This window comes from Microtus oregoni, unplaced genomic scaffold (genome assembly GCF_018167655.1).
Source record: "Microtus oregoni isolate MIOR12 unplaced genomic scaffold, Mior012 000975F_000, whole genome shotgun sequence".
In the NCBI taxonomy this organism is placed as follows: domain Eukaryota; kingdom Metazoa; phylum Chordata; class Mammalia; order Rodentia; family Cricetidae; genus Microtus; species Microtus oregoni.
In genome coordinates, this window is record NW_024545144.1 from 1 (window position 1) to 25,044 (window position 25,044).

The following is a 25,044-nucleotide window of genomic DNA, read 5'->3' on the forward strand; positions in this document are numbered from 1 at the left end:
TATCTGAGTTTCCTGTTAGAGTCACATTTCCTAAGTCATCAAGCCAGGTCATGGATAGGAATGCATTTATATAAAATGGTTACACAGATTCTTGTTACAGTGCACATTTAGGTCAGTGTTCTTTAAGTTGCTCTGTGGTCTCTAGGAAAAATCAGCAGTCTATATCCTGGTTTGGGCCTGTCCCTCCCAGTGTACTCAATCATGGACCACTTTCTACAGAAGTAGCATTTAAATTGTGGGTTAAGTCACATCTGTCCTTCCCATAATACCCTCTTCCTCATTCAATAGTAATAACTTTATTGTACATTTTAAACTAATTTTTTTTTGAGACAGGGTCTCATGTATCCCAAGCTGGCCTTGAACTCACTATGTAGGTTGCTAACCCTCCCGCCTGCACTTTCCAAATGCTGGGCTTACAGTGTGTGCTACCGTAGTCACTCTGTAAAATACTTCAGAACTTCGAGGATACACTTACACGTTCTAAATAGAACAAGTAGGAAAAGGTCAGCTTAGGAAGTATTTACACAAGTCACCAGTGGATTTTCACACCTCTGCAAGAGCTGGGCCAGGTGCCAATGGAGACGCTTTTTCACAGTAGAAGGCCCCTAAGCCTTTGCCACCATTGCCCGGGGGAGCTGGGTCTACAGTTTGTCCAGCAAGCAGAGAGGGCTCTCTACTCTTCTAGACTCAGCTTATCTGATTGCCAGCTCCAACTATGCGTGGAATTAGCCTAACAGTGGCCCTGAGTTCTAATCTTGAGGCTCCACCTGTGTGGGCTAGACAAGTTTAGCCTTCTCTCTACTGACCTGCTTTAAGCCTTACACCCCCTGCCCCCTGCCATGCAGGCTTTCTTCAGTCAAACATAACTGGCTGAAATGCTACCCTTGCCTCAGAAAAGGTTGATCTAATGAAGGCTACAGTAAATAGTGATTAGAATCCTGTCGCAGCAGAACCGTCGTCCTAGGAACAAGACAGTCAGGTGATCCTTGGCTGATGCTTGGGGCTGGAGTGTTTGTCTAGTACCTAGGAAAGTGGTTCTTCCTGCCTCGAGGCATCTGCAGCCTGCTGACATGTCTTCCCACCCTGGTGACTTGTGAAACCCTCTCCAGTCCATTCATCCACCTGCCCCAGAGGTTGTCCTTCCTACTCACCAGAGCAGGGATCGGCAACGAGATGGGGTTGGGAGAGAGGTAGCGTCTGGACTTCCGGATGGCAAACTTCTCGGTGGGTAGAGATTTCCCAGCAATCTTGAGCTTCAAGCCTGGCACAGCCCTGAAAAAGAAACGGGGAAAGAAAGGCTAAGGGTTTGGCTCAGCAGACATGTTCAGTTCTCCAGCAGCAACAGGAGCAGGAGTATAGGGAGAACGGTGCAGGTCTCGAGCCTCAGTTTCCACACGGTGTGGTGAGGGAATTTAACCAAAAAGCATTTCAAGGTGTGAGCCAGCCTATGGTTATGGTCTCATTTCACAATCTCTGCATGGCCTGTTTGCTTGCAAAGGCTCCAGAGCTGGCAGTGTGAAAATGTGCCTAGATATCCCTCAGGCCTGCCTCCTACTTATCTCCCCTCGACGCCCAGGCCTTCCTGGGAGGGTCCACAAAAGTCTAATCCCAGTTTCACAGGCAAGACCAACACCCGGGGAAAGGGAGGGACCTGCACAAACAGCTCAAACCCTTAATTAGCTCCAGCCTCCTGAGATAGGGCCTCAGCTGTTTCAAGGATAGAATAAAATGCACACAGCTAGGCATGCCTCGGCTGGAGCCTCACCCACGACCAGCTGCCTGGCCACTGGGTGTGGCTGGGATCTCAGACCAGGAGCCGTGTGGGCTCAGGAAACAACTGGATGGGTGAGGCCACCCCAGATTCCTTGCTGCTTATTTATTGCAGAACCTCTCTGGGTCTGTTTTCCAATCTCAGACGCGTAGCTCATACCACCTCTCAAGCTTTCTGGGGGAATTCTGTGAGCTGGGACCACAGAGTTCGCTGCGCTGCAGCAGGCACTCTGCAGGTAAGTGCTCCCCAGCACTAACCAAGGTCTGCCTCATATTCATGGAGCAAGGCTCTAGACTCCTTCCTCCAACTCCAGGCTGGCTAGCTAACATTGACTCTTCACAAAAGGCAAGTAAGTGATACAGAGAGCAATGAGAATAGCAGCACTCTGGGGACAGCCCTGTAGGCCCCAAGTTCTACTCCGGGATCTTCAGATACATTCCCAACTGAAAACTATAGTTTGTTCTCCCTATCCTAGGAATTGTCCAAGGTGTCCCAGCTGGGGAGTAGATTTAGTTCTGGGCTGTGCTTCTGGGGCTCTAGCTAACTCTCCGGACCTCAGTCTGCGGGCTTTTATGAGAATGTCCCGCATGGGCTCAGGCATTTGAGCTCCTGGTTCCCAGTTGGTGCTGTTTTGGGGGAGGTTTAGGAGGTGTGACCGTGCTGGACGAAGCATGTCACGGGGCGCAGGCTTCACTCTACCTGCAGCTTTGCTCTTGCAGTACCATGCCTGGCGCTTGTCACCCTGCCACTCTCCCCTGTGCACCTCACACCTCACCCCTGCCACAGTGGACTCACCCTCTGGAGCCATAAGCCAAAATAAACTTCCTTCCATAAGTGACCTTGGTCGTGATATTTCCTCAGGCATCGGAAGGGAAGTGTCCCCATCTGTCCTAGTGACCAGATGAGAGAGATGAGTGCTAGAAGCTTCTGACAAAACACATTCACAGGGTTCTAACCAGCAGCGACACTGGCATGGAGTGGTAGCTGGAGAGGAGTAAGGGCACAGGGCACCGAGCTGGGAGTGCCTCTCCTATCACTACAGAACCTGACTGATCTGCTAACAGGAAGGCCTGCAACAGGAGCACCGTGGTGGGGCCGACCTGAATAACTCCACCTCGTCATCCCCGAATGGCTTGTAGTCTTCCTTCCCAAACATGCTGAGGTACGCAGCCTTCATGTAGATGTAGGTGGCCTGTGGGAGACAGCAGCAGGAAGATAAAGCAACCCTCCCTCTGATCACAAGTACCATGGCTGGCCCTCACTGGGGTCCAGAGGAGAGATGTATGGTCACCAAGTCCCCAGGGGAGGTCGCTGAAGCAGCTGAGGAAATGTGAGTTGTGCCTCGCCCCCTAACTCCGTCAAGAGAAAGACCTGACCCATGCAGGCCTGTTGAGACAGGGAAGAGGTGGGGTGAGCACGGAGGGGTGCTGCTGGGAAGTGGTGACCACAGGTGCCCTTGAAGGATGATGGGAAGATCCACAGACTCATAGGTACCCATCTGAGTGGTATGCACGGGACTCAGGTGGCTTGCAGTAGGGACTTTCTATGTCAGAAGAGTGAACAGGGCCCTGGCAGGGCTCAGTGGGAGACCTGCGTTGCTCACTTTTACACCTTCCCCTCAATCCAGCCCAAAGAAAGTGTCTAGAAGGACCCTGCCTGCTAGATCCAAAGGCCACCTGATGGGACGTGGGGAGCTCTGCTTGAACTGCAGGCATCTGCACACAGCAGCACAAGCAAGGCTCTGGGGTGAGGGTTAGAGGCGTTCGGTTTTGTGCTGCCCTCAAGTGGCTAAGTTTGGAAAAACCTGCCTCCTAGGGCGACTGCCAAGGAAAATACTTGCCAAAGGCCGAGTAGTGCATGGAGAAGGAGAGGGAATCCTGGAATCTCCTCCCGCACCATCCTTGCTGGAACACAGAGGTGACCAACCCTTCAACCGGCATCCAAGCTGGTCTTTGTGGGTGTATAATGGAGTCTCCTTATGGAACCTTGAACGTGTCACTGGTCCTCCATCTGCCCCTGACATTCCAGGGACGGTCCCTCTTGTCTAACCTTTTCCTTTTAGATTGAATACCTGAGATAGCGTCTGAATCTAATAAAGAAATGGTGGTGGTACATATGTACCAGTCTAGCCAGTGTCTGGAGAGTCCACAGCTTTCTCACTGGGGTGCAGCCCCAAATACAGCTTACTCAGGGTTTTGAGCTAAGAATTTAAAGCTGACAGAAGTTCTCTCCTTATGAAATAACCAGGTGAAAAACCTTGTGATGTCTGGGGAAAAAAACTTAAAAAGGTTTGTCTCACTGGGTGGTGGTGGTGCACATCTTTAATCCCAGCACCCAGGAGGCAGAGGTAGGCCATCTCTGAGTTTGAGGCCATTCAAGATTTCCAGGACAGCTAGAGCTATACTGAGAAGCCCTGTCTCAAAAAAAAAAAAAAAAAAGTTAGGTGATGCATGTTTCTGACATGGTGGGCAAGTACATCATAAGTTCAAGTTCATCCTTCCCTTCACTGTAAGTTTGAGGCCTGAACTAAGTGAGACCTTACACACACACACACACACACACACACACAGTAAAAAGAAGTAAAAACACAGGGTCATTCTAGATGGTAGAGTGGTTGCTTCACAAATGTGACAACCCGAGTTCAACCCAGGAACCCACACAAGGATAAAACAGGGAACAGATTCCACTAGTTGTCCTCTGACCGCATATATCCTGGCACACACACCCACAATCACACACAATAATAATTAACAAAATACAAAACAGTTCTCAAAACAAGAGGTACAGGGGCTGGAGAGATGGCTCAGAGGTTAAGAGCACTGGCTGTTCTTCCAGAGGTCCTGAGTTCAATTCCCAGTAACCACACGGTGGCTCACAACCATCTAGAATGAGATCTGGTGCCCTCTTCTGGCCTGCAGGCAAGCACACAGGCAGAACACTGTACTTAAATAAGTCTTGAAAAAGAGAGGTACAAATAGACAATAAATAAATGGGAAAATGTTCAATATCCTTTGCCATAATGGAAATGCAAATCAAAGCTACATTCAAGAAACGCAATGACAACAAATGCTGGAGAGAATGTGGGGAAGAGGAGCCCCTGCAGACGGCTGGTAAGAGTGTAAATTGGTGCAAAGCAGTGTGGAAATCGGTATGGTTATCCTTCAGAGATGATATGATTGAGTGATACACCCCTGAGCACACATCTAAAGGAGTAAGCTTCAACGGCTACCAAGGCCTCACTCTCCAGTGGTCTATCCTGGCCTCTCAGTGTCAAGCCCCAGCTGCTGTTCGTGACTCCCTCGTGCCTTCCAACCCAGTACCATCTGGTGACCTACACATTATCAAGTTCAGCTGCAAGGGACAAACTTGGTGGCCTCTGGAGCACAGCCCGTGTGTGCTGACTGTGAAGAAACACTTCCCAGAAGGCTTCACCTCACGGATGCTGTCTTTTCTTAATCACGGTAAGGCGAAGGTTTCCCTTCAGGGATTCTGGTCTTACTCATCATCACTGATTCTCTGGCCCCAGCTAACCAGAACCACAGATTCTTGACTCAACAGATGGTCCTAATAGTCTTTAAGTGGCCTTAAACTTCTCTTTGGAACTTCATAAACCAGGCCTCCATCGTCTACATTACTCTAAATTCTTACCTTCCTGGTGCCCACAGAACAGCTCACCAAGCTTTGAACATTCAGTGGCTTTTCTAGCCCCAAATTCCAAAGTCCTTCCACAATTCTCTCAAAAGCATGGTCAGGTCTGTCATAGCAATACCCCATGATCCTGATACCAATTTGTAGGGTTACTACTGCTGTGATGAAACACTGTGACCAAAAGCAATTTGGGGAGGAAAGGGTTTATTTCACCCACACTTCCATATAACACTTCATCACAGCAACAAGGGCAGGAACTCAAACAGGGCAGGAGCCTGGCAGCAGGAGCTAATAGAGACCATGGAGAGGTGCTGCTTACTGGCTTGAACATCACTACTTACTCTCCAGAACCACCAACCTAGGGTGGCACCACTAACAAGGGGCTGGGCCCTCCCACATCAATCACTAATTTAAAAAAAATGCCCTACAGGCTTGCCTACAGCCTGATCTTATGGAGGCATTTTCTCAATTGAAGTTCCCTCCTCTCAGATGACACTAACTTAGGTCAAGTTGACATAAAAACTAGCCAAGACAGAGACCCCATCTCAAAACAAAACAAGAAAAAAAAAGAAAGAGAAATAGGGCTGAAGAAGGCTCAGTGGGTAAAGTGCTAGCTGCAGAAGTCTGAGGTCCTGAGTTCAAATCCCAGTACTCACATAAACCCAGGTGTCTGGGATGGGAAGTGTGGCGGAGGGCACAGGGCAGACACAAGAAGATCCCTAGAGCCTACTGGCCAGCCCACCCAGCCGAAATGGTAAGGTTCATGTTCAGTGGACAGACATCAACTCAAAAGATAAGGTGTAAGGCGATAGAGAATGACATCTGGGAACCAACATCTGGCCTCCCTAATATGTGCTCTGACACACAAACACAAATGAGCTATTGAGCAATAACTGTTGTATATGGAAGATAACTAATATGTGCCTCATATATTCAGGGGGAACACACAGCCCATAGGTCATGTGAGGGGACAAGGGGACAGACACAGATGGAAACCGCTGAGCCATAGGAGGCGCTAACCAAGGATGCTGGACAAGACTTTAACCCAGCCATCGCTCTGCCCCAGACCAGAGGGGCTCCGTCCTGCAGCCCACTGCAGCCTGAGCAGTCCTCCTTCAAGACACACGTGACCCAGCCTTGACTGCACACCAGCATTGTCTCTGACAGAGGACTTCTATCCACTGGAAGCCAACACGAAACATCTGTGTGCTTCATGTCTCTAGAGGATGAGCCTTCAGTGGGGTCTTTGCTTTGTCCTCTCTGGATCCAGGGCCTAGGCTAGGGCCTGGCACCAAGAGTGCTCAGCAAGCACGGACATTCAAGGCCCTATATGCCAGACAGTTATAGCTCAAGGACTCCCTCAGACTTTCCATGACCGACCCCAGACACCTCTGCAGGATCACCTAATACTGTTTCTTCTCCATTCCGCTACAGCCCTCCGGGGCCTTTGCCTGTGGAAACATTTTCTTAGAGGAAAGAGCTCCCTCACCCTCGCTGTAGACCAGCAGTCAGGCTGGGGTATACAGTGACGTGTGCATAGCAAGTCATCCAAGGACATGGTGGGGGCACGGTCACCTTCCTGATGTGAGTCCCTTCTCCCCGGGGTCAGCTGTTTACCTCTAATTCCACAAATGTTTCCCTCACTGGAGGAGGAAACCAAGGCTGTGCCAGGCAGACAGTGCCCATTTTTGAGCCTCCAGCAGCTGCCAGCGGAGGGAGGATCACGCCTCCAGCACCCCTCGCCGCTCCCACAGCAAAACCCCCGCCCCCCCCCAGTGAACACAGAACCCTGGCAGTGCCCTCACCCCCAGCCCTTGTTTCTTGCTCTGGGTTTGCCCTCTCCCTTTCTCTTGTCCCTAAATCCTCCTCCCTGACTCAGCCCAGAGGTTTTGCCTTCCTGAATCAGCCCTTTTTCGCCTTGGTGGTTCTTCCAGGACTCCTGGGCCCCCTGCCTCTGCCTTCCGAGGACTAAGCTGTGCCACACCAGATTGCTACCATCTTAGCCCTAGGCTGCAAGCTCTGGGCAAACTCAAGGTCTCTGCAGGGTGGACTTTCAGTGATCCCAGCAGAGGAGGAGCTGAGTATAGGAGGTGGCATATACGGCAACGTCCACAGGCAAATCAATCCCTAGAGTTGGAAGCTGATGGATGCCGTGGCGATCTGGTGCTGGAGAGCAGGAAGGGATCAGGCCCCGAAACTGATGCCTTTTTAACCTATCTGAGGAAGGGAACTGCAGGCAGAGGAAAACTCACTGCCCCAAAGTCAGACAGAGAGGTAGGTGTTCCTCACAGCAGACTTGTCATGCCTGGGAAGTCTGGCCTGCCCTCACTGTGGCTGTGTGGCCTCACCAGGCCTCCCTGTCCCCGTGTGGGTGGACCCTGTTGCCTGCCTCATGCCACAGGAAAGATTCTGCAGTCATATTTAATTTGGAAAGGACCCTTAAGGCTTTGTTCTTGTTGGGAGTGGGGACAATGAGGAATGGATGTGGCCCAGAGTTAGGCCCTAAGAATGGACCTTCAACAGCAGGAAGGCCTCAAGGAAAACCCTCTGCTCAGAAGGAAGCGAGCAGTTAGGAGAAAAGCAGCTCCCCGTGAATGACCCCAAATCCACTGTGTACCCCAACAACAGAGTTGGTCCCTTCTACCTTAGGGGGTATGGTGAAAAAGGAAGACAAACGCTAGAGACACAGGGATTACTGGGGAACCTGCTTCCTCAGAGCTCCGTCAGCCCCAGGATTTCACTTCAGCTTGGTCTCAGTGCCCAGTAAAGCCCAGAAGAGCCACAAGCATGCACAGGCAGAGTGAGAGAGAGAGGAGATGCAGGTGACCACTGGGTCTCATGATGTGTGTCAGGGCAGAGCTGCTCTAACAACCACCTGCAGTTCAAGTGGCTTCAAAGATCCTGGAGGATGCTAGGGTTGATTAGCAATGTCTGCTATGGACAAGGGATAAAGTCGCGGGGGTAGGTGTGCTATGTAGCAGGAGGGACACGGCAGACACTCACTTCAGAGCTCTGCACTGCCCTCACTGTTACAGGCACAGCGCTGGCACTGTCTGCACTGACTCTAAGTCTGGCTGTCTGTGTTGGGCGGATAGATGCCTTGTTTGTTTTATTTTGCCTCCGTGGCAGATCTGTAATATTATAACTTCCTCCCCACCTTTTTCTCTCACCCCTTCCAGTCACACCGCCTCATTCTTCTTCTGAAAACACACTTCTCCCTCCTACTCTCTGGGAGGGAACCTTCTCCCCCCCCCCCCCCCCCCCCCCCCCCCCCCGCTCCAGATGCTGACCCAGATCTATGAGGCTTAACGACGGGCTCTGGTGGAAACTAAGAGGGAGATGTAATTTGGGGGCAGCCCCCGGCCACCTTGCCTGTAGTGTGAAGAGAAGCTGCCTGAAACACAGCTGTCAGAGGAGAGAACCCAACTGCAGGTGGGGTGGCTAAGCCGGATGATACAGTTTGAATCCCTGGCGTAGGGTGAGGCCCAGTTACTTGAATTATACAAGCCGCTGGTATTTTAGATCTGTTTGATTCCAGCGACCACCAGACCCACTGGGGCTATGTGATTAAACATAAATAAAATGTAACCATTCAGTGTCTCGGCTGTGCTGGACACCTTCCATGTGTCTTTGTGGCTGGCATGCTTGGTGGTGCCAAAGAAAAAAATCCCTGCCGTAGTGGGCAATTCTGTTGGACAGTACGTGCTTAGACAGGTGACCACACAGCTATACGGACACAGGAGAGTTGAAGGGACAGAGTAGCTTGGTGACAAGGAGGATGCTTAGAATGATGGACAGGGCCCGGATTCAGTGCCCAGCACCCAGTCAGCCTCTCTGCTTGGCCTAGCTTTCAGCTCCTCCCAACCCTGAGTCCTCCTCAAACATTTGGTTCCATTTAGAACCCAGCAGACACATCCATGCTCGGTCGGGGATCTGGCCCATCTGAGGGACCCCTGGCCACCCAACGCCCTGACCCACAGTGTCAGCCCACCTTGGACCAGGAGTTCTCCTTGCTCAGCAGGTCGGCGTAGAAGTAGGCCATCTTCCACTGGCCCTTGTAGGTGAAGCACCACATAAGCTCCCAGTAGCACATGTGGTGGAACTGCTTCCAGTGCTGCTGGGCCTCGCAACATTCCTCGAACCGCCGGATGGCCTGTGAGCAGCTGGGGGTCAGCCTACCGAGAGTCGGGAGGCCTCCCCGCAAGGCATGATGGTCCTGAACTGGGCCGGGTCAAGACGGAGTCTGGGAAGCCAGGGAACCTCAGCTTCCTGTCCTGGTTTCTGACTGTAGGGATTTGGTCACGGAATGAAAGCATGGGACAGAGCCCATTGGTGTGTGTTGGGGGGGGGGGGGGCGGATAGGGCAGGGCGCACAAGGTGTTAATACTGCAATGTTGGCATTGGTGTGTGTTGGGGGGCGGGGGGGGGCGGATAGGGCAGGGCGCACAAGGTGTTAATACTGCAATGTTGGCATTGGTGTGTGTTGGGGGGCGGGGGGGGGCGGATAGGGCAGGGCGCACAAGGTGTTAATACTGCAATGTTGGCATTGGTGTGTGTTGGGGGGCGGGGGGTGGGGCGGATAGGGCAGGGTACACAAGGTGTTAATACTGCAGTGTTGGCATTGGTGTGCTTATGTCGATGGATGTAGAGGCGGCCAAGGGTCAACCTCGTGTCTTTCCTCAGGAGCTGTCATCTTAGGGTTTCTCTGGAACCTGGGGCCCCCCAATTATGCTAAGCTGGCTGGCTAGCAAACCTCAGGGATCCATTGCTTCCCCCACCCCCCTCCCCAGGACTGGGATTATAAGCACAGGTCACCATGTCTGACTTTTTCACATGGGTGCTGGGGACTAAACTCAGGTCGCCTCTTACTGTGCCATCTACCCAGCCCCAGAGAGTGTCAATATTATACTGATATAGTAGTCTGTTCCTTCATAGAAAACGCCCAAGACTCTAGTGGTTTCCATGGTTACCCCCACCTGGGGATTTACCCCAGCAGGACTAGCAGGAGGCTTCCAAGACCCTACAATGTAGTCTTCCGCATTGGCGTAGTGCCCTGGACTTGGCCCTGACTGTGACTTCCCTGTCTGGTGTCTTCTGTGGTTCTTTCCCCTCCGACATCACTACCCTCACCCACATTCACCTCATCCAGCCTAGTCACCATGCCCCAGGCAGCTTTTCCTGACTAGGAATGCCACAAGCCCGCACCTCTCTATCAAAAGCCTACAGCACCAACGCCACCCCCTCCATCTCCCCAGACCACCCCAGTCAGGAGTGCTCCTCCCAGCCCTGCTCTTTCATGGGGTCCCCCTACCCCCAAGAATGCTCCTATGTGTCTAACTTCTCGCTGGGCTGGGACATCCCAGGAGACCTCCACATCACTCACAGCATCAATATTTCCTTTGATAGCTTCAATCCGCCCGGCAAAGAACAGGAAGATGGCACCCTGCAATGACAGTCGTGAGGATGGAGTGTCCACCGGGTACAGGTGGGATGGGGTGACCAGCGGAGGTTGGTCTCACCTTGGGGTATCGGTTCAGGTAGGGCTTCAATAGCTTCTCTGCTTCCTCGATGTTGACATTTCCAGTACCTGCGGGTGGCAGGGAGATGCGCTGCTCAGGTTCCCACTGCGGGGGCCTGCGCTCCTCCTAGCAACCTGCCATGGCCTTCTTGGGGCCTCCGTCTTCCCTCTGAGAAATGGCACGATTCTCCCTATCTCCAGGGTGACAGGGTAACAGGGTGACTGTCCAGGGACATCACAGGCTCACTATAACCTGGGGGCCATTTCTGAGTCCACAGCTGTCATCTTCACACCTTCCACAAGGTGGCACAATCACCCTCATTTCACAGAGGGAACCTGCGCAGACAGGCCAGGAGCAGCAGGCCCAGTGGACCTGGTTCTGCCCAGTCCTGGGTGCCTGAGCAGGGTCAGCCTTTCTCGCACCCAGGAGCCCGCCACCCGGGCGCACCGGGTCTCCTACCGAGCACGAAGGTGAGGAAGGTGTGGTAACACAGCAGGAGCATGACACACAGCACTGCGCGGAAGCTGTGCCCTGTCGCGCCCTCCTCCAGCTGCAGCAGCCCGTAGTCCTGGGGGGGGGGGGGGCAAAAAGACAGGCTGGGGTTCCCAGAGAGTCACGGGGTCCAGGTGGGCAGTTATGAGCAAGTCTCTGCAGTTGTGAGAGAGTCTGTTCTCCGGAGCCAGGAGCGGTGGCACCAGAATGGTGACCCTGAGTCAAGGGCTGCCCTCCCCCAATCTCTCCATCTGCACCTACTCTTGACCCTGTCAAGGGCATGAAAGCCAACAGTGCAGTCTGCTTGGGAAGATGAACGACCTGACAACAATGACCCTAACTGCAAGTTGGTGCGGATAGTGCCGAGAAGCCTGGGGCCCAGAAAAGCTTCCTGGGGGAAGAAGGTTCCAGAACCTCACTGGGACCAGCACCAACCTGTGTGTGTAGTCTCTGCTCCCGTCTACCTTCCTCAGTTATCCATGCCCTTTCTCAAATACAGGCCTGGCGTGCCTCAAACCCTCCACAGCTGCCCTGGTTTGGAGCAGGCTCCACCCAAGCTGCAGCTGCGGGTGAAGGTGGACCTTCCTACCTCAGCCTTCCTTCCTGAGAACACCAACCCACCAGCCCCTGGAGCCGCCAGCTGTGGACCCCAGACAGGGGACGTCCCAGGGCCAAGCGTGGGCCTTATGCGGCCCTGAGCCTTGTGGCCTGTTTCCCTCCTTTGTGCTCCGTCCTTTTGGTGATACCCTGGGAAAGCCCCCACACACCTCAGCCTTCACCCACAAAGGGAAGCCGCACACTCAGCCGTGGCCCAACCCCTCCTCTATTTCTGATGACTTATGTGACTCTCTCTAGGTTTGTTTGCTGAGACAGGGTCTCGCCATGTATCGCTAACTGTCCTAAAACCCACCATATAGACCAGGCTTGGAACTCAGAGATCCTCCTGCCTCTGCCTCCTGCCTCCGCACCCTGAGTGCTGAGGACCATCACGCCTGGCTCTCTATAGCACTCTTAATGCTTTTTTCATGATTAACAAAGATAGATTTGACGGACAGCAGTGGCGCACGCCTTTGATCCCAGCACTCGGGAGGCAGAGGCAGGTGGATCTCTGTGAGTCTGAGGCCAGCCTGGTCTACAGAGCTAGTTCCAGGACAGCCAGGGCTACATAGAGAAACCCTGTCTTAAAAAAACAAACAAACAAAGCCAAAGATGGATTTTGTGTAATAACATTTCCTTTTTAAAATGATGTCATTGGGCTGGAGAGATGGCTTAGAGGTTGGGAGCACTGGCTGCTCTTCCAGAGGTCCTGAGTTCAATTCGCAGCAACTACATACATGGTGGCTCACAACCACCTAGAATGAGATCTGGTGCCCTCTACTGGCATACACGCAGGCAGAACACTACATACATATAAATAAATAAATCTTAAAAAAATAAAAATGATGTCATTTTGGGAGAAATAACAGGTAAACCAAAAAGCAGTGGTTCATATAAATGTCGGGTATCAGGGAGGGCCACAGAGGACACACACATCAGGACAAGGTGAAGCCTCTTATGTTCACAGAAAGGGGACTCATGGGAGAAAGGGAATTAATTGTCTAGGGCCACAGGGAGGAGGGAAGGAGGTGGGGTTGTTTTATGTCTTCCTGGACAGTGTTCCTTCTACTGCACTGGTGACCTGGAGTGCAAGGCCTCGGCCTCAGTGAGTCCCCTGGTTCCTCTCAAGGTCTGATGTACAGGGCTCTCTGAACACTCACAGATGAAATAGGGGCACCAAAAGATGACCCTGGACGAAAGGACTGGCTCAAGGCCTTGAAGTGAGCAGGTGATCAAGTGGGGGAGAAGACCAGGATCCTGATACAAGTCACGGAAGGACGGGATGGTGTGGCCTCTGATCCCTCCAGGGCTGTCCTCACATCTACCCTCTATCCTGTGCGGGACTGGGAGAGATCTGTGGCCTCAGAAATCCTGAGGAAAGGCTGAGGCTCAGAGAGGTCTAGACTCTCCCCAGGGTCACACACAGAGGGAGCTAAGCCAGGATTGGCACCAGGCCCCATGGTCCCTCAGCCCCACTATGTCAAGCCCAGCTCCAGCCCTGGACTGGGCGGACAGAGGGCACCCAAAGGCTGGTAGTTACCTTGTTTCCTGAAAACCCAACGAACTCCAGCAGCCTCAGGATCCTGGTGGGAAGCATGGACAGCGTCTGTGGGATCAGAGGCAGTGGGTGTGTGGAGGGCAGCCTAGGGAAAGTCAGAGGGCCCCACCCATGACCTGCCCGTTACCCAGGCAACAGACTGGCCACCTCTCCCAGACCTGTACCAGCCTTTGTACCATCTCCCAGGACCAGCTCCTTTCTCCACAGCAGGCTCAGCATTTCCATGTAGCTCCAAAACAGCCCCTGCTGCTTCCTCTGCCTGGAACACCCTTCCCTGCCTGGAACTCTGGGAGGATCTAAGAGTCAGCTCAAAGCTCATCTCCCTCCCCTAGAGCTCTCTCCAGTGGCCCCAAAGAGAACTTAGATCCCTGTCCCCTGTGGGTTACAGCTGTTTTCAGGTCTCTCTGTTCTGACCCCTGGTAATGTTTAACAGCTACCCGTCCGGGGCAGAAGCAGTCTGAGTTTCTGGGTTGCCAATGTCTATAGCTATAGTTACCCCACTCGGGGGTTCAAGCTGCCAAGTAGGCACACCGATACACACTTAGACTCTCTAGAGATGTCACCCTCTATGACACCCCAGTTTGAAACCCTGGTAATATTTAAGAATCATTTCTAGGTCCCATGCCTAGCACACAGCCAGGCACAGTGGCACAAATGGCTAACCTTGTGTGAGACAAGGCCATGTAGGGGAGCTGCATCTGGCCCAGGCACTAAAGAAATGAGGGGTTCCCACTCACCAGGTTGAAGGCTCCTACACCAAGCTTCACCCCTCCTTCAAAGTGACTATGGCTCTCTCCCTTGCAGTATTGCGAGGACTGGACGAGGCTATCCAGCTCCCTGTGGGACGGAAGGGTGGGGCTGAGTCATATCCCCAGGTCTCCCTCACAGGGTGAGCTCAGAACCCAGAGAGCTGATACCCAGTGAATTTCCATTGTTCCAGCAGTCACCTCCAGCTCTCTGTGCCAGGCACTAGAGGGCAGCAGGGAGCACAGTAACACACACACACACACACACACACTCTCTCTCTCTCTCTCTCTCTCTCTCTCTCTGTCCCCACCAATCACTTGAAAGGAGGAGAAGGCTGTATCTGGACTTAGTCTGGGGATAAAGAGGGTTTCTCCGATGGTATTTAAGTAGAGAGGTGACATGTAAGCTAGAACCTGGGTGGAGACAGATGATCTAGAACCTGGGTGGTGACGTGTGAGCTTAGAACCTGGGAGGAGGCAGATGATCTGGAACCTGAGTGGTGACATGTGAGCTTAGAACCTGGGAGGAGGCAGATGATCTAGAACCTGGGAGGAGGCAGATGATCTAGAACCTGGGAGGAGGCAGATGATCTAGAACCTGGGAGGAGGCAGATGATCTAGAACCTGGGAGGAGGCAGATGATCTGGAACCTGGGAGGAGGCAGATGATCTAGAACCTGGGAGGAGGCAGATGATCTAGAACCTGGGAGGAGGCAGATGATCTGGAACCTGGGAGGAGGCAGATGATCTGGAACCTGGGAGTTGAGTTGGAACCAGCCCCGTGCAAACTGTTCTGACAGAAGCATGTCAGAAAGCTGTGGGGCACAGACCAGTTTGGCATATTTGAAGAGCCTAGAGCAGGCCTACTGGTCTTCAGCAGAGTGATGTGGGAGGAGCAGCAAAGATGGGGGAGGGGAGCTCACCGGCTGAATGAACCCAGGGCTCCACTCTGTAAGCGAGAGGGGCCTCTGGAATTGGGAGGGGTGGCCTGACCAGGTGTGTGCTCTGCTGTCACCGTTCTGGAAGCTGGCAGGACATTGGGGGGACTGAAGCACTTGTCTAGCTGTCCCTGAATAATCTAGCACAGGCCTTTAGGTGTCCTGTGCAGGAAACAGTCACCCTGGTCAGGGAGAAAAGACAGCAAGTGTTCTCAAAAGTGTAATGGGAAATAAGTTCTAACATATAACTCAGGGGAGGGAGGGCGGGGTTCTCAGAGCTTTATCTGATTTCCGACTTGTAGATAAGGGACGGCAGCACCACACTCGGTAAAAAGGCTCCGGACTAAATCTTCAGGCTTTTAGCCATTAGTACAGCTGTCCCCGGCCCAGAGAACTTTTGTCAGGGACCCAGACATAGTGTGGAAATGATTCTGGCACAAAAGGAACTATTAGAAGGTGTGGCTTTGTTGACAGAGTAGGTATGGCCTTGTTGTAGGAAGTGTGTCATTGTGGGAGGAGCTTTGAGGTCTCACATATGCTCAAGCCACACCCACTTCCTGTTGCCTCCAGGTCAAAATGTAGGACCACCACGTCACACCATGATGATACTGAACTAAACCTCTGAAAATGTAAGCTACTCCAATTAAATGTTTTCCTTTATAAAGAGTTGCCATGGTCATGGTGTCTCTTCACAGCAACAGAACCCCTAAGACAGGGAGCATGCCTCTATGTGTATGTGTGTCTATGTCTGTACACACACATGCCATTCCTGTATGTTAAAAAAAAAAAAAGGTCAAGGAAGAAACCGGGCGGTGGTGGCGTGTGCCTTTAATCCCAGCACTCAGGAGGCAGAGGCAGGCGGATCTCTGTGAGTTCGAGGCCAGCCTGGTCTACAAGAGCTAGTTCTAGGACAGGCTCCAAAGCTACAGAGAAACCTTGTCTTGAAAAAAAAAAAGCTGCTGTTCCTTAAAGTCCTCTGTCCATCTGCCCCCTGCCCACCAGCACAGGCTGTTTGTGCAGACCCTGGGTCAGTTTCTTCCCCAGCAGACAAGACATTCAAGAAGCCAAACACACAAGTATAGCCAGAAAACCAGGAGAACATTGTTCCAGAAAATGGAGATTCCGGGGAGGTACAGAAATCTGAGTTCTCAGTTTTCTAGACTTTGGGCCTCCCACAATGCAGTCTGAGGGGACGGGTAATAGAGTCCTTGGCCCCAGGCTGGACCCACTTACTTGTAGGTCTGGTAGCTGTTTCGAACTTTGATGCCACCCTTGATGAAGCTCACCATGTTCTCGTCCTGTGGTGGGGAGAGACGAAGAGAACTGAGTCCAAGGCAGGTAACTGTAGGCTGCAGGGTCACACACGGCTGTGGGCCTTGACAGCCTTCCACCCTGTTCCCAGACATATGACAGATGAAGCGGGAGTGGTCAGCGGTCACCCAGAGCAGGCCGCCACAACCTCCCTTCTCAGACAGACAGACAGACACCACACACACACACACACACACACACACACACACACAGTCAACTGCGTGCCCCTCTGGGTAGAAGGACCATGCCAGATAAGGAAGGTTGCTCATTTTTGGAACGTCAAAGGTAATTACTGTAAAGAATTATTTAAAGTCCCAGCAATCCCTAGCCTGTCTGGTGCCCCAGTCCTGGGTGTCCCCTCAGAATGAAGGGACGCGGGCTAAAAGGCATTATCTGGAATGTCCACAGCATCAGTGTCCAGGAAACCAAAACCAAATGCAACCAAGGCTCACCATGGAAGCTAGGTAAACCAAGGCATGTTTACATAAGAGACATTATCCAGTCACTCAAAGATGGAGAACCCACGCTCCACACACCTGGAAGCCCCTGTGACACCAGAGCAGCCAAAGCAACAATATGCTGTTTAGACACAAAACGGGATCACCAGTGCAGGGTCGATGAGGAAAGTGATAGCTTCTGCGGGAAGGAGGCTGAGACAGTGTCAGGGGTGGAGGGATGAGTCTTGCTATGTAGGCTCAGCCTCCAGCAGAATCAGGGTATGTGTGTGATAATAATATATAATAAAATCCAAATAAGATAAAATGCCATTCTTGTCCTAGTGATTAGGAACCGTTCAACTCCGTCATCTGAGAGCCAAAAAGATTTTAAAACCTAAGGATACCTGCCTGCCGCGCACCGCGTCCCCGTGTCTGCGCTCTGTGCGCTAGAACCCAGTTCGCGAGCTTCGGGCAAGGGGCTGGAGGTTGAGAACACAGACATAGAGACAGACTGACACGCAGACCTTTTAACACTGATACCAAAAGCCCTTCTTTAATAGCACCATGGAGGCTTAAATACACTGCAGTCAATGGTCAACAGGTGATAATCTCACCCTCTGATCCTCTCTAACTAGGCACAGCTTCTAGTAACTTCTATTAGAAGGTTCTAGGAGGGGAGAGCAGCTGAAGGCCAGGACTCATTAGTCCCAACACCTGCCATGACAACGAGATCCGCAGCAGTGACACGGCACGGCATGATAAGCCTGAGGCACACTAACGGCATGCATACCTTGGCAGTAACCAATAGCTCCATGATTGGACTGAAGACCCACTCAGTAAAAGGGACAGCACGCCTATTATTGGAAACCCAGCCAGCTACGAGTGCCATTAAAGCCCTAAGTATGGCAGGAGAAGCCAGACCCACTGACTTACTAAACCAGCCTAATCCCTGACAACAACTAGAAACATCTGTCTCTATACCCACAGATGTGTAGTCTTCACCCCTCATCAAGGCAGCGTTTTGCAACAGATGGAGACCATTACAGAAAACCCCAACCAACCAAAACACAGAATGGTGGCACCCAGTCCCATTGGCTACATCTACAGAACACTCCCACACCTAAGGCTCAGGGAACCTTGGAAAGAGGGGGACAAAGATTGTAAGAGCCAGAGGGTCAGGGAGTTGGCTGAGACTGTGTCTCCTAGGATGTCTGAAGCCATTCCCTAAAGTCTCATCACCATGGCTACCCAACAGTGAGTTGACCAAGGATGACACCAATGGACACGCCAAAGTGGTCAGGGGACAGTCCGTGAGGCCTCAACCTACACACAGAACTACTGGCAACTGAGGAAATTTGGGAGTGGGCGGGGTGGTCTTCTCCAGGAAAGAGCACAGCATTGGTTGTCCAGTGCCAACTCAGCCCTGGAAACACAGACACACAAGTAACAGTATACAGACTAAACAAGTTATAGCTAGGAACATTTGTATATGCATATGTATCGTATATACATACATTTATTGCATGCAATAGCAATTAGTGAAAAATTTGAAGGAGAGGTATATATGAGAGGGTTGAGAAGAAAGGGAAGGGGAAAATGTTGTAATTAAATTATAATTTTTAAAAAAGAGCTAGCCAGGGGGTGGTGCGCACCTTTAATCCCAGCACTTGAGAGGCAGAGGCAGAGGTATCTCTGAGCTCGGGGCTAGCATAGTCTCCAGAGCAAGTTCCAGAACAGCCAGGGCTACACAGAGAAACTCCATCTCAGGAAGGAAGGGAAAAAAGAAAAGAAAACATACATACAAGTAATATTATATGGAGTGATACACTGGTTCATTGGCTGTCCTTCCAGAGGGCCTAGGTTCAATTCCCAGACCCACATGGTGGTTCACAACTGTCTTTAACTTCAGCTCTAGAGAATCCAAATGCCCTCTTCTGGTCTTTGAGGGCACCAGGCAAGCATATAATACACAAGACATGCATGCAGGCAAGACACCCACACACAAAAAATACAATAATATTTTTTAAAATTAAAAAGAGCTAATGAAGCCAAGGCATGGTGGTACATGCCTTCCACCATAGCACTTGGAAGGCAGAGGCAGCTGGATTGCTGTGAGTTCAAGGCCGGTTTAGTCTACAGAGTGAGCTCCAGATCAGTTAGAGTTGTATAATGAGACCCTGTCTAAAAAGAATAAGAAAACAACAACAACAAAAACAAGCTAAAGAAAATAAACAGCACCCAACACTAAAATGCATTTACCCTCCTCCAACACATGCACACACACATGCGTGCGCACACACACACACACCAAACACACACACATGCATGTGCAGTAACAATGTGCATAATTCCCGCTGCGTAGGAACTTGGCCAGACGCAAATTCAAATTCCAGTTCTCTATTTGCTAATCCTGTGACCTTAGGAAGAAGAGACCTCCCCTCTAAGACTGCTTTGGGTTCTGTGAGGGCTTCAGTAACAAGTGTAAACACATCAGAGAGGACCTCGGGCTATGGGAGTTCTGCAAACAGGGCATCTCCAGGGACTTGGGAGACACACAAGCCTACGGACAGAATTTGATCCTTGGAGCCCATGTGCCAAGCCAGATGCAGCGGAGTGCATCACAATCCCTACCAAAGAACGGAGGCAGAGACTGAGAATCATCTGTAAGCTTTGAGGTCAGCAAGCCTGGAGTACACAGCTCAGCAGCAGAAATAAGGAGAGCCTCTGCCTCAAAAACAAAGTAGGAGAGAACCAATTCCCAGAAAGTTCTCCTCTGGCCTCCACACATCTATGGCATGCTTTCCCCCTCCCTGTCACAGGCACACATGTATACACACAGACACACACTCACACACACATGCATGCGCACACGTGCACACACACGCACACATACACACGTGCACGAAATATGTTAAAAGGTGGAGAGTGAGAGGAAAACACCTGATAACCTCTGCCCTCCATGAACACACACCACACGCACAGGCAAAATGACAGATCTATAGACCCGCAGAAGCCCACTATATCATTTGCTACAAGTATTTGTTGTATAAATCAAGCAAAGCAGCTCTGTGGCAATGCCTGTGTCCACGTGACTCTTGACAGGAGCAGCAGCAGTGACCAGAAAGCAGCAGCACCGCTGTGAGAACATGGGGTGGGGGAGGAGGAAACACCTGCCCTCCTCATCCACCTTGCCCAGGGTTGGGTTGCTGAGCCTCAGGCCTTGCCACCTCTGAGGAGGCAAGTCTTGCTTGAACTCCTGGACTGACCCAAAATTCCAAGGCTCTCTGCACATCTCTGGTGTGGGCTGGGATGAGGGAGCTTCCTTACCTGCAGGAAGGTCAGGGCCGCTCTCTGCAGCAGGCACTCCGCATAGCAGACCTCCGCGTGGATCTCCTCTGAAGGAAAAAAGCAAAGGCAGGAGGCTCAAGCAAAGCCATGTTCCCTCTGGGGCACATGAAGTCCCAGAGGCTTTTTCTACACAGTCCCGGGCCTGAGGAGTACAGCCACATTTTTCAGGCTTCCAGGTGCTTAGCTGATAATGTTGTTGGGGGTCTGGGCTTCTCCTGTTCTATCCCTTCCACCAAAGGCCCCAGGCCATAGCTTAGCCTCCATGGGGACACGTGAATGAAGAACTTTTCTCTCCTCCCCTCTACCTTCCCCTCCCCTCCATACTGCCCTCCCCTCTCTGGGCCATCAGAGCCCATGCTTGGAAAGGCATCTCCAAAGCCCCACCTTCTGTGAACTGGTCCATGGTGGGACGGTGTACCAGGTTGCTGAAAGAGTCCGACACAGAAGACTTCCTCCGATGCCTGGAGAAGGAAAAGGGGCTCCGGTGATTCCTGAGGTTCAAAGAGGGGCCGGCCTAGGTCCTACTTGTCTTTACATAGACACCCTTTGCTAGGCTTTCAAATACTTGAAGGCTTGTAGGCACCTCCCACCGGCCCCTCCAGTCTCCGGTCCACAGCTCTCCCAATCCAGGGCGGACTTGCTGGGATCCTTCCTCCCTTCTTCACCCTGCTGAGGTCCAAACTCAGAGCACCCCATATGCTAGACAGGAGCTCTACCAACTGAGTCACAAGCCGAAGCCCTAGTCCAGGCCTAAAGATTTCCTGGATCACGAGGGTCTGGGCCCACACAGAGGCGAGTGTGTGCCCCAGTGGCCAGTGACCCCACCGATGCACTCCGGGCCAGTTAGTTCACTCAGAGACTGTGGGCTAAACAGCAGGCCCTGCCACCAGGTCACCAGGGCAACCCCGGTGACACATACGTCATCACGCCCCTTTTATAAATGAAGTAAGTTGAGTTCTGAGAGGGGCCTGACCAAGACAGAGTGAAAAAGTGGTAGACAGAATCCATTTACTCCCCAGCGATTGCCTCCGACAAGGCTCTACAGCCATGCCAACAGGGCCAGCTCTCGGCACTGGAGGACACACGTCCTCGGCGGTAGCAGCAGCAGCACTTAGCCGACACGCCAGGCCCGTGGGCAGGAAGGAGACGGTGGGGTGGGCCTCGCCACCCTATCCCACACCAGGCCCGTGGGCAGGAAGGAGACGCTGGGGTGGGCCTCGCTACCCTATCCTGCACCACGCCCGTGGGCAGGAAGGAGACGGTGGGGTGGGCCTCGCCACCCTATCCCACACCAGGCCCGTGGGCAGGAAGGAGACGCTGGGGTGGGCCTCGCTACCCTATCCTGCACCACGCCCGTTGGCAGGAAGGAGACGGTGGGGTGGGCCTCGCTACCCTATCCCACACCAGGCCCGTGGGTAGAAAGGAGACAGTGCGGTGGGCCTCACTACCCTACCCCTGCCCCCACGGCTCCCACCTCTGACACAGCGACTGTGCTTCCTTCATCATGTTGCCAGCAAGCAGGATGTCCTGGGGGTCGAAGGTCATCATGGCCTGCATCTCCAGGATGGTGGCATACGTCAGTGAGTGGTACATGCTCTCCTTAGTTCTGCAGGACAAAGAGGACACTGAGAGCACCAGAGGTGGCTGGCTGGCTGCAGGGGACACAGACCCTTTCATGGCATCTCAAATGACCTCCATCTAATGAGGGAAGGGGAAGAGCAGGGCTGGGAGTGAGAGGAGGTAATGGGGGAGGGGGCCAACATGGTAATGGATGCATTACAGACAAGCAGGAAACTGCCAAGGGTTTAAAAGCTAACAAGTTGAAGATCAAAGCCAAGAAAGGGAAAGGACCAATGTCAGGTCACTGGAGAGCCTCTGGCCTTACCTGATTCCTGAAGGAGGCTTCTCTCCCTCGGGCCCAAAATAGTGCCTTTTGTCTTCCAGCAGCTTTGTCAATCACACCCTGCCTCTGCCCTCTCAAGTCCACACCAAGTGCCCAAAGCGGGGAGGGACAAGGGATGCTGGGAAGCTTGAGCCTCCCCACAGAGGGTGATTCCCAGCACCCCATTTTGTTCTCCCCACCCTGATACCTGTTACTAAGAAAGGAATAAAATAACCTCACATCTTTTTCTCAATTAAAAAAAAAAATCCTGGTCCAGTTCCCAGCTCTTCTTCTTCCTGCTGAGTGACCCCAAGTGACCTTCCTGGGGAGGAGCCACAGGTCCTGGTGCTGGCTGGAGGCTGTTCTTCCCACACACCTGGTACCTGCCTCTTGCCTTCTGCCCCATCTCCTCTGTCCTGCACCATCTAGACTAGTCACCACCGGTTCCCCATTTCATCTGACCTACAGCTCCAGCTGAACCTCCCAGCACTCAAGAGTGCAACCCTGGGGTCAGCAAGGTGGCTCAGCAGGCAAAGGCGCTTGCCACCAACCCCCCACACTTTCCTCTTCTGGGCCCTTGCCCAGGCTGCTCCTCCAGCTTGATCTGTCTTTCTGATTCAGTCACCACAGCCCTCAGCCTTCAGGATCCCTGGAAATCCAGGTTTCTCCTAGGGAACCACATGCCTCTGACAGGGCACAGACCACACTCGGCCCACGAGCACAAGTTTAACTCTCCTCTGCAGACTGTGAGGACCGTGGGGCAGGGCTTGGTGTGACTCACTTCTGTGGTCTGATGTGGCAGAGTTGCACCAAGCTAGCCTCAGAAAGCCCTCACCTCCTGCCTCCCCGAGCCTCCACTGACCCAAGCTTCTAGACTAAGGAGTGTCCCACGGTATGAGGAGCAGATTTAGCCCAATGTGGAGACAGCAGTGGGCAGTAATAGCTGGAAAAATGCCAGTTTCTCATTGTACTTGGAGGGACCCCTTAGCAGCCTGGAAGTTGGCTGTTACCCCAGCAACAGGGGGTGATGGTGCTGGAGGGCTGGGGCCGCTGAGGCTGGGGCTGCTGAGGCTGGGGTCGCTGACGCTGGCAGGGGAACAGCTTGCCTGCCACGGCAGAAGCCTGCAAGGTTTCGGCCCCTTCCCCAAGTGCCTTGGTCAATTATTTTCTAAACTCCTCAGTACCACGCCAATGCCGGGAACATCAGAGGCGAGATGGCGAGGTTTCATAAAGGGTTTTATGGTTAGATCACGTGACTTTGGCCGTCTTCCTTTCTAATTAAACTAGCAAAGCCTGTGGACATTACTCTTCTCCTTCTGGGTAACCCTCAGAGGTGAGGTTTTTGGTTTATTTTGTTTTGTTTTGAGGCAGGGTCTTAGATTTCACTAAACAGATCTCCCTTGCTTCCCCAGTGCTGGGATTAGAGGCATGCACCGTTATCTACCTGCTATAGGTCAGAATTCTTGAGGACCAAAGGAACAGAAGTCTGGATTTCTCCCAGTCCTGCCGGTTCCCAGCACCTTCCAGCCATGACTGTGTAGGAATAGTGGCCAATGGAAAGGATCTGGCTGCCTGTTGCTGGGGGTAGGGGTGCTGAACCTGGACTTTAGAGTCCCTCAGACACAGGCTGGAATCTTGGCTGTGACAGTCACCTGACTCTGGTAGGTCTCTTGGCCTCTCTGAGTCTCAGGATTCCCCTCTGTAGAAAAACAAATACGGCCGGGCATGGTGGAGCACACCTTTAATCCCAGCACTCGGGAGGCAGAGGCAGGTGGATCTCTGTAAATTCGAGGCTATCCTGGTCGAAACGGCCAAGTTCCAGGCCAGCCAGAGACCACACACATACACACATGGGGAGTGGGGGAGGAAGGAAGGGAAGAAACAAAGGAAAGAAAGGGAAAAATGAATACAATGATCTTTCTGTTCGGGAGCTTCTTGGGTGACTGAAATTGTTTTCAGCTCTCAGGCCACACCACCCCTGCTCGGTAGATGTGAGTGCCTCTTCCCACCAGCATCCAGAGTCACTTCCTTGAGGGGCTTCCCTAGCAGGACCACCAGCATCTCTCAGAACATCCCCCAGCTTCCCAGCCTCTTTCCCAGGGTCTCTCCCTGCTTCTCTCTCCCTCCCTCTTCCTTCGCATCCTGAGTCCCAGGACACAGCCCTACCCTCCCAGCCACACCTGCTGGGCCCGGAAGGAGGAAGCCCTGCCCAGGCAGCTGGCAGACAAAGTGGAATTTCTAGTCTAAGACCCAAGGCCCCAACATGTACCTGTGGCCAGGGATCCTGGCCCTCACCAGCCCACCACATGGAATACTCCAACCTGGATTGGGAAATGGGATGCAGAGATATGGTGACTCCCCAAGTTCAGACACCCAGAATTTTCTGTATGCCTCACAACCTCTTGTTTGTACATGTGGCACTTGGACCCCTGAGCTGAACTCAGCTCTGTGAAAAGAGGCTCCCTGGAATCCCACCTCCTAGGGCCCAAACCAGCTGTCATGATGGGGGAGAGTGCAGAGGGTGGCCCCCTCTTACTCCACTAGCAATCAAGACTGAGGCCATGTCAAATCCTTGCCAGCCCTCCTTTCCCACCTCAGCCTCAACATCCAGGGTCCCCCATCCAGAGCCCTCAGACCTTCTGCTGGACCCAGTTGGGAACCCTAGGACAGGGCCACATAACTGCCCACTTCCCAAACTGCCCTGAGCAAGGTTGCAGGGAACCGCCCTGCAGACAGGTGACTTTCTGAGCTGAGTCAGCCTCCGCTGAGACCGTCATCCTTCTCAGAGAGCAATTTCC

General features: G+C 52.6%; 1 protein-coding gene across 1 annotated transcript; it reads right to left on the reverse strand.

Annotated features, from left to right (window-relative positions):
- Positions 1–1,151: 1,151 nt before the first annotated feature.
- Positions 1,152–24,524, reverse strand: LOC121445816 (tetratricopeptide repeat protein 39A; the record flags this gene model as incomplete). Its single annotated transcript, XM_041647947.1, has 13 exons — positions 24,516–24,524; positions 21,839–21,970; positions 20,749–20,825; positions 20,344–20,411; positions 16,502–16,566; positions 14,323–14,422; positions 13,568–13,633; positions 11,398–11,506; positions 10,939–11,006; positions 10,803–10,862; positions 9,411–9,572; positions 2,872–2,963; positions 1,152–1,272 (listed from the first exon to the last, which is right to left on the reverse strand). Coding segments are annotated over exons 2-13 (1,107 nt in total), but the record flags the coding sequence as incomplete, so codon positions are not given.
- Positions 24,525–25,044: the final 520 nt, after the last annotated feature.